Genomic DNA, 8,998 nt, shown 5'->3' with positions numbered 1-8,998 from the left:
GTTTTTTTTTGTTTTTTTTTTTTTTTTTTTTCTGTGTGGTTCTGAGCTTGATGGATGTCATGTTGGCAGAAGCCAGGAAAGGCCTGTGGGCTGATCTGTGCTGCCTTTGGCACAGGAAAGGCAAACTGCTTTTTTTTTTTCACTGCAGGAGTAGTTTTGTAACTGGCCTGCTGGCACCAAGGTTTAGCAGTGATCCTCTTCCCTGAAACCACAGGATCATCTAGGCAGGCAGGCAGCCCGGCACCCGCCTTCCCTGGCCTTGCCCCAGCTCTGTCCTTGCAGCTGCAGAAAGAAATCACGGCTGGGTAAAGGAACCCTGACACAGGCAGCCAGATGAGTAATGCAACAGGCAGTATTATTTTAGATGCTACTGTGTGTATTGATACGTGCACACACACAGAGCCTTTTTGGTGTAAAATCCATGATGGCAAGGGGCTCAAGGTCTGCCTGGTGGTGTCTGTGCAACCAGAAATCCTCCCCGAGGTGGTTTACTCTGCTGCTGCAGGCTCCTACAGCGCGATTCTACCCATGGGTCTTGGAGCTTTTACAAAGACCGATGTCCATAGGCTTCTTGTACCAGGAGAGGTACAAGGAGACTTGTACCAGTGGGGAGACATGAGTGACCAGGTCTTCTGGTGAAGAAATTGAGTGGTGCCTGCCTGTGCCTATTGCCCAATTTAATCTACTTTCTCCATCCCTGGCAGCTGTAGAAAACAAACGTGGTGAGGGCTGGCACATTATGGTTGTGACTTCAGCTCCCTTTGGCTAAAGACTCCCCCATCCTCTTCACCCCTCTGGCCTGTTCTGCAAGTATTCCTGAAAAAAAAATCTTTACATAATGTTGTGTCAGTGAGCCTTTGAGAAGGGCGTGACCCAGGTTCTTCAAGTCACTTCCTAAAGTGAAAATGTTCAATTTCTGAGGATGTTGCACATGTGGCCATAGGGCTGATCTTGTCCAGTCTTCAGGACTTTCCATTGACATCAACTTAAAAAATCCAGGATCTGCTTTTGTACAGACTTGCCTGGTGCTGGAAGCATCAGTGTGACTGTGGAAATGCAACCAGTGAGTGTCTGAGGAGTTTGGGATATGGGATTTGTCTGAGCAGGAGGTTCTCCTGTGCCTATCTGCATGGCCACAATACAGTTTTGGCTCCAACGGTGCTTGCTGCTTGTTGTTAAATTTCCGACTAGTTTGCGAAGCCTAAAACTGTCTTTTAGTTTGGCGCATGTCGAATGTGCATCAAATTCCCAGGATTGTTTTGATTTTCTCAGACTTGTTTTTCTTGAATCAGGCCTCCTCTAAGCTCATGACAAGGCAGGGAAGGGTGATGTTGCTCTGAAAAAGATGTCACAGTGGGGAGAGATGAAGAGTCAGGATGTGGTGACTCTCCTGGGGCTGCCTGTGAGTCTCAAACCTCCCTGTGTCTGCAATGTGCTGCCCAGGGCCTGGGGAGCCCCTCACCAGGTGTGGGAATGCTGGCCTTGTTCCCTATGAGAGCTCCGCCTGGCACCAGCGAGATTTTGCCTTCCCTTTCTGTTTGTGCCAGCAGGGCTCTGCAGGAGCCTGCTCCTCTCCCACAAGGTGCCCACGGGCCAGATTCACCCTGTGGCTCCAGAGGTGGCTCTGCAGCAGCGCTGGGGGTGGAGTATGCCTGCCAGCCCCTCTCCTTGCTGCTGGCCACTGAAAAGAGCCCAGAGTGGGAGACCTGGAAAATCTGCAGAGCTGGGACCTTGAGAGCAGCCTCCTAGGCCAGGTCCAGGCTACACCCCACTCTACTAACTCCTCCCCCTCACCTCCCTGCCAGTCTATCCCGTCTCGCATTGCCCAGTGCCACTCACCTCTTGCCAGACATGACGAGGCTGCTGTTTGGCCCGATACTCCTGGAGTTCATCTTCTCCAAAAAACATCCGCCCACAAGTCTTCTCCCTTCCAGGAAAGCGGAGCGACCCATCGCCCTGTTGGCATGGAGCCCGGCTCTCCCAGCTCACGCAATGGGCTGCTTTACCTGCGATGCCGCTGGCTCATGCTTGCTGCGTGGCAAGTGGCAACCTCCTACCCACTCCACCAGGCGGGGGGGCTGCTTTAAACATTATTTCAACAGAAAACTTTGAACCACCTGCTCCATTTACTGTGGCCCTGGGTTGTCTGATTCAACCCTGAGCTCCCACAGTTGCTGCCAAAGGCAGTTCAGGAATTGGGGATGTGGGAGCTGGGATGAGCTCAGAGGCCCCCAGGGGGAGGTTTCAGGCCAGTAAGAATTTTACAAGCCCTGGGAGCCTGATTCCTGTAGCTGGGCTCCAGAGCGGTTGAGAAAGCAGAAGGAGGAACAAGGGGTGGAAGGGACAGTTTCAAAGGTGGTTTTGGAAGGTTTGTGAGGCTCGGCGTGTTTAGGGGTCTTTGCTAACTGATATCTTGGGGGACCCAGCTGTGCTTTGCGCTTTTGGGTTGTGTTTATGTTTGGCAAGAGCAACGCACTGGGTCAGGGCTGAGCACGCTGCAGAGCCAAGGCTCACCTCGCCTCCCTCCGTGAGCCAGAGGACCTTGGCCAGGGAGGGGAGGAGTAGGACACTGCCGCCCTGCCTGGAGTGGGGAGCAGCTGTGTTGTCCCTTTTGCCGATGGCAGGAGGGTGCTCTCGTCTCTCTGTGAGGCTTTGGATCAGCTGGGAAAGCTGCCCATGTGTTTGGGGCTGGTCCAGGCAGGTGTACTCAGGGTGACCTGGTCACACCATGCCCCCAGGGGGGTGTGTTTGTATCGGCCTCGCTGGGGCAGGCTCCTGCAGGAGATGGAGGCTGCTGAGTGGCAATGGCCAATGCATGCAGATGTGGGGGGGTGTGGGAGCCACCTGGCTCAGCCTGGCACCAGCTCCCAGCCCCACCCAAGGATACAAGAAGAGGAGGCTCAGATCTGGAAAGCTGCGGGATGGACAGCGGGAACAAGGAGCAGCCCCTGCCTCGACATAGCATGATGGGGAAGAGCTCATCTTGGCACCCCAGTGTTTGATTGTGCCTTGGGCTGGGCTTGGCAAGCCTAAAGTAGAGAGGAGGAGTCACATGGGGATCCTTTGGGGCAGCTGGGTGAGATGTAGTGCCCTGAGAGCTGATGGGCGCAGGGGAGGAAGAGGAGCAGGGCTGGGCTCAGGTCCCGAGAGGGCCTCTGCTAGAGCTGCTCCTCATTGCAGAGGAGATGAAGGCACAGGGCTCGGAAGCAGGAGTGTATCTCCCTGGGAATGCCCCAGGCATCAGCAGAGCCCTTCAAGGGGCTACAGGTGCAAGTTGAGGCAGGAACTGGTTATTGCCTGCAGCCTTCGCTGGGCTTGGTCTGCAGCTCTCCGGGCCAGAGCTCCTGGGAACTACACCAGCCATGTTCCCTGGGCTGCCTCTGCACCCAGCAGCTCTGGCACCACACCCGGGCTGCTCTGTTGCTGCCGCCAGCACCTGCAGCACCTGAGCACTGCCAGGCTGATATGGGGACCCTGATCAGGCAGGCGTGGAAACACAGAGGGGAGGCTGCCCCTCTGCTCTGCCCCCTTGCAACCAGCCTCTGGGCTGTGCTGGGACAGAGACAGGGCAAGAGGGGAACTGATAAGGCTGAGCTGCAATGAGTGGGGCTGCCCAGGACCCAGGGGTGTTGCAGCATGGCAGCTGAGTGTGGGAACCAGCCCAGACCTCAAAATGTCTGGTTTGCACAGCACCGTGGCTGCTCAAAGACCCAGGGCACAGAGTCCCAGGTGCCTGATGCAAAGAGGTGCAAGACCAGTGCCGGAGTACAGGCTTTATTTAAACCAGCACTGAGAACCCCTGGCGGCTGTGCCAGTATGGGGGGTGCTCGCATCCTCTGTGGAAGCCTGTGCTGCTGTCCTGTCCATACACACCAACAGTCTTAGTATGATACAGAGTATACAGGTAATTACAAAAGGGGGCTGCGTCCACCCCAGCGTCCATAGGCCGAGCCAGCTTGACCACGCTCTGCCCTGCTTGAACCCACCTTTTGCATCTGACATGGCCTTTAACATCGAGGGGCTGGTCTTACTCATGCTGGGTCCTGTGCTGCTACCACCGGGGTGCACCCACGAGTTGAAATCCTGCAGGTTAACGATTGCTGGGGCTAAAGATGTGAGTGAGCAGGTGGCTGTGCTAGCCCTGGCTGCACTGGCCCATCTGCCCATCTGGGCTGGGAGGACCAAAAATTCCAAGGACAGAGATGCTTGGTCATAAGCAAAGGGGGGTTGTTATGGCAGACTCCTGGGCTGGATGGTCCTGCACAGCTCGGTTTGGGCAAAAGGCACCTCTCTGCCATGTGCCTGGGTGTGGTTGTTTGGGCTGGTGACTACTCCAGCTTCATGGTCCTGTTCTTTGACCTTCCCTCAAAGTGACTGCTGGCATCGCTCCAGGTTTCTAATTAGCCAGAACTGAAACTCCTTCACTCCTTCCTAGCAGCTGATGCTGGACATGCCTTGTACCTGCAGGCTGTCCCCTGGGACTTTGCCCTGGGGGTGCCAGCCCTGCACACACACTCACCACGCTCCAGCTTGGGGTCCCCCAGCACCCACAGCCTGGCTGGCCAGGTCTGCCCTTGCCAGATGTGGGGTCAGACTTGCAGAGGTTCATTTTGCCACGGGGACGCTTTGTCTTGTGGTTGCAGATGTGACCCTGGTGCCCCTCTTGCAGCAGGGAGCCTGTTTGATGCTACCTGTTCCACTTGCTCAGATGGGAGCCAGGGAGGTGACGTGCCACCAGGGCTGGGATGTCCCACCCTGTGCATATCTCTTGTAGGCCCTCAGAGACCCTTCCTGGCTCATGGGCTTCTTCCCAGCTGGACCCTGTATGGAACCAAGCACCCCCCATGCCGTCCTCTGGCTCGTCCCTCACTGCAAAGGACAACGCACGCAGGGAAGGACCCTGTGTGCGAGGCCCCCCCAGCCATTTGGCTCTTGTCCAGTTTGAATAGCTGCTGCCCTGGGGCCACAGAGGAGAGTTGATGGGCAGGAGCAGCGGGAAGGTGGGAGGCAGACGTGGCTGGTCACAGGTCAAGCCGGAAAGCCCCGAAGTAGCTGGCTGCTGCATCGTTGTAGTCAATGGCCAAGGAGGAGACGGAGACGAAGAGCTCATCGCCAGCCTTCAGCTCAAACAGTCCCCCCTGGTAGAGAGCGTGGAGCCCGTAGTCCGCTTCAGGCGCCCAGCACTTGGTGCCGACTCCTTTGAGCAGGAGGATGGGCTGGCTGTAGGAGGTCTTCCAGTTGATGCACTGCACGAGCTGGGGGACAGAGACTCGGGCGCTGGCCCCATCGCTGGGGTAGCGGAAATAGATCTGGGAGTAGACGTAGTACTTGCCCGCCTGGTTGACGCGCAGACGGCCATCCCGGTAGGTGATGTTCTGCAGGTGTGCATGGATGGTGCTGTCTTCCCAGCGGGCAATGGCGTGGCGGCAGGACTGGGAGAGGTTCCCGAAGCGCTTGGAGTTCCCTGGGGAGGAGGAAGGGTCACCAAGGGGAGTGAGATGCTCTGGGGAGCACCTGTCAGGGTCAGGAGAAAGGGAGGGGTGGCTCTAACTCTCTCCAACAGCCATGCAGCTTGGAGGGGTGGAGAAGGTGGTCTTGGACTAGACCAGAGGAACATCTCCCCATCTGCCACCAAATGCTTCCTGCCATCCTTGTCCCCTGCCCTTTGTGTGAGATCTTTCCCCTGTTCCCATCTCAGAGACTCGCTGGTGTGCAGCAGGGCTCCCCAACTCACCATCCTGAGCCAGGCTCTGCGGGCGAAGAGTGAGATGTGCCGAGGGTTTTCCAGGTGTTTTGGGAGGAGCCTGCCCCTCAGAGGTGTTGAAGTAGCTCCGTCGGGCCTCTGTGAAGAAAGGGACACACAGCTGTAGAGGACAGAGGGTGTGGGGACCCCCAGTCCCATGCTGGCAGAGCAGGTCCTTACTAAGCAAGCAGAATGAGCAGGGCAGGGAAATGCCCCACTGACCCATTGACAAGGGAGGTTATTTGGGGATGAAAATGCCTAGTCAATCATTATCTAGTATTTCTGTGCTGTCCGCTGTGGCACTGGTTCCCCAGACTCCAGACAGACATACATGGCTGTCCCGCCAACCCTCTCCCTGGGGACATACGCCCTTCACCCGCCCATTGGGACAGTCCTTGCTCTTCCCTCTCCTGCCTAAGCTCGCGGCACTGTGGCCAGCAGAGTTTATCCTGCGAGCGAGCGAGCTCCCCCCAGCCTCGCTGGCAACTCCAGCCACACACTGAGCCCTGCGCACGGGGACCACGGGTCCAGCTGAAACCTGGCCCCAGCAAAGAGGTCGCTGATGCTTTGCAGCACCGGTGCTGGGCCAGGAGGGACTCACCCTTCACTGCGCTCCTGCGGACAACGTTCTCTGTTACCTGGACCATCAGAGAAGAGAAACAGTCCCACAGTTAAAGGTGAAGCAGGTGTTCCCCGTGCCCCAGCTCCTTTCCTCTCTTCCAAGCCTTCATGACCTTGTCTTTCATGCTATGGCTTGCTGCAGAGGACCTGGTATCCAGCCCCACTTCTCCACCCCCCTCTTAAACCATCCTTGCAATTGCCCATGGCCACCCCTCTGGAGAGGTTGATGGGGAAACTGAGGCAGGGAGGCAGACAGGAGCTCCCCCATCAGTTGTGCCATCATCCCCCTGTCCCCAAAACTGCTGGGTCTGGGCTCACCGTGGCCACGTAGGCTTTGATGGTGTTGGCCAGCTTGAGGCAGGACTGGTTGCTGATCAGCTCCTCCAGGCTGGAGCCCTCCTGCTGCTGATTGATAACCTGCAGGCACCGCAGCTCCTCCACACTACCCGGCACCTGGGCTTTGAGCTGCAACAGAAACACCCGGACGTCTCTGCGTCAAACTGGGCAGACTTGGCTGGAGGGAGGAGCAGGGATGCCCAGCAAGGTGTGTGCATGGCCACATTGTGGGGTGGGCAGTAACCCTTAGCTGCTCAGATCCCAGAGCTGGTGGTGGGACAGGGTGGTCCCACCAGGATGCAAGCACCCACTGTGTTTCCTGGGCTGGGAAGGAGTTGGGTGGCAGGAGGCTGGGTAGATCCAAAGTTCTGTCAAAAATCTGGTTTTGTGAATTGGACAGGTTAAATCTCATCTTGTCCTCCTATGATCCTTGGTGGAAGCGAGTCTTGCCTGTCCCTAGCTCTTCAGGAAACATGACAGCCCCTTTTGTTGAGTTCCAGCGCCGAGTGTGGAGGAGGAGAGACTCCAGGACTCTCGCAAGCTGCAGAGCACCAGGTAAAGGGAAGGAACTCAGACTTCCTATTCTCCATCCCTTTCACCTCTTCCTCTCCTGCCCTGGGGGAATGAGGCTTCTCAAACAGTAAAACCCAGCCTTAGCTTTGAACTAGATGTTCACAGCTCCCAGGGAAGTGATTGCCCTGCGAGGTTTGGCTCTGTTTGGTGGTGCCCAGAGGGAAGAGCTGCAGCTGCAGGCTGGACGTGCCCAGGCAGCCTGGGCTTTCCCGCTGCTGAGCTAAGCTGGGGTTGCAAAACAAGCTCTCACGCAGCTCTGCCCTTCCAGCTGCAGAGCCGTGCTGGCTGGAGACGGGACCCCAAGCACTCACAGCGCTGCGTCAGCCCAGGCCGATCTCAGACACTTTCTAGCCTGTGCTGGCTTGTGGTTTGGGCTGGGAAGCCTTCCCGCCATGTGACGTGGGCTGCTGCACGGCAAGCTGCACCTTCCCAGGCTGTCCTGGGCCTGACCCAGCTCAGCTTGGGCTGTAGCATCGCAGTGGGGGACAGGCACGGCTGGCTACAGGGTCTCACCACACCGTGCTGCTGTCTAGGGCGTGGAGAAACTGAGGCACTGAGGAGACAGCTGACCTGAAATCAGTGTGCCAGGAGCTGGGCATGAACACTGGCACCTTGGTCATCCTACCTTTATCACCTGGGTCATTCCCAGATCCCAGGACAGAACCCAAGAGTCCTCGGGCTTGGCCACCTCCAGCACCCTGCACTTCCCCCACAGCCCGGCTTGCTCCGAGCCCCCACCAGGCTCCTGCGTGCCCACCTCCCTCAGTGCAGTTTTGGGTACTCACTCAGGATGCGCTCATGTCTGGGATCCACACAGCCTCTCGTGTCAGCAGAAAGACTGCATGAGGTCAGATAAAAAGGGTTGGGAGGAGATTTTTCTTTGCACTATTGGGCCAACCATCTGTCCCTGCCAGCGGCTGGCAGATGGGCTGCAGTGGCAAGCTCAGAGGGACTGATGTGGTGGGTGGAAAAAGGCGAGCACAGCCCTAGTAGTATCCTCCCCAGGCTGAGTTTAGCCAGGCGGGCTGCAATTTTGCAAAGACCTGCCTGCCAGAGTGGGTGGATGGATGCACGGTGCCTGCCAAGGCAGTAAACCCACAAGTGACAGAGCTGTTCACAGGTAACTCCCCCAACATGAGCTCGGGCAGGGCCAGCGTGTGCACCTCCTCCGTGCATCCAGGAGCACTCGTTGTCCAGGAGCACTAATAGCAGCATGTGCCTGCCTAACTGGGGTCAGCCCTCCTCCAACCAGTCCAAGTAAGGTGGTGGCACATTCTCACCAGTGGCACAGGGACTGCAACCATGTGCCTCCTCCCTCTGGGTCCTAACAACTGCCTGGCACCGACTGATCTCACTAATTGCCTCGATTAAAGCTTGCTGTGATAGGCTGCATGTACCGCCAGCACCCCTCTCCTCACAGGGTAACCCCTCTGCCTGCCTTCCCCCCTCCTGGGGACCTTGTGCTGAGTGTTTAAATTAAGGAAAAAAGGGCAAAGTTCTGTAAAACTGGAGGCACAGGGAGTCCCCTGCATGAGGGGGTGAGGGCAGGCAGGCCGTGCCAAGTGATTTAGTGTCCCCTGATGCTGAGCTCTGACTATCCGCACCACAGGTCCCATGCAGGGATTCGGTGACTAGCCTCTGCAATTAGCCCAAAGAGGTCAATTTAAGTGGCTTTCTCTTCCCTTCAGCCCTTCCCTGTGGCTCTGTCTACCCACATTCCCCTCT

At 57.2% G+C, this 8,998-nt stretch overlaps 1 protein-coding gene across 1 annotated transcript; it reads right to left on the bottom strand.

The window, feature by feature from the left end:
* Positions 1-4,398: 4,398 nt before the first annotated feature.
* On the bottom strand, positions 4,399-7,112 carry LOC113480163 (tumor necrosis factor ligand superfamily member 10-like). Its single transcript, XM_026848784.1, has 5 exons — positions 7,012-7,112; positions 6,683-6,854; positions 6,345-6,381; positions 5,735-5,842; positions 4,399-5,464 (listed from the first exon to the last, which is right to left on the bottom strand). Exons 1-5 carry the CDS (start codon positions 7,110-7,112, stop codon positions 5,022-5,024), a joined length of 861 nt encoding a protein of 286 aa, XP_026704585.1. The 3' UTR covers positions 4,399-5,021.
* Between the last annotated feature and the right edge of the window lie 1,886 nt (positions 7,113-8,998).

The sequence above is a fragment of the Athene cunicularia genome (genome assembly GCF_003259725.1).
Source record: "Athene cunicularia isolate RWA chromosome 4 unlocalized genomic scaffold, athCun1 chr4_part3, whole genome shotgun sequence".
Classification (NCBI taxonomy): Eukaryota; Metazoa; Chordata; class Aves; order Strigiformes; family Strigidae; genus Athene; species Athene cunicularia.
This window is presented reverse-complemented; position numbering and strand designations above follow the sequence as displayed.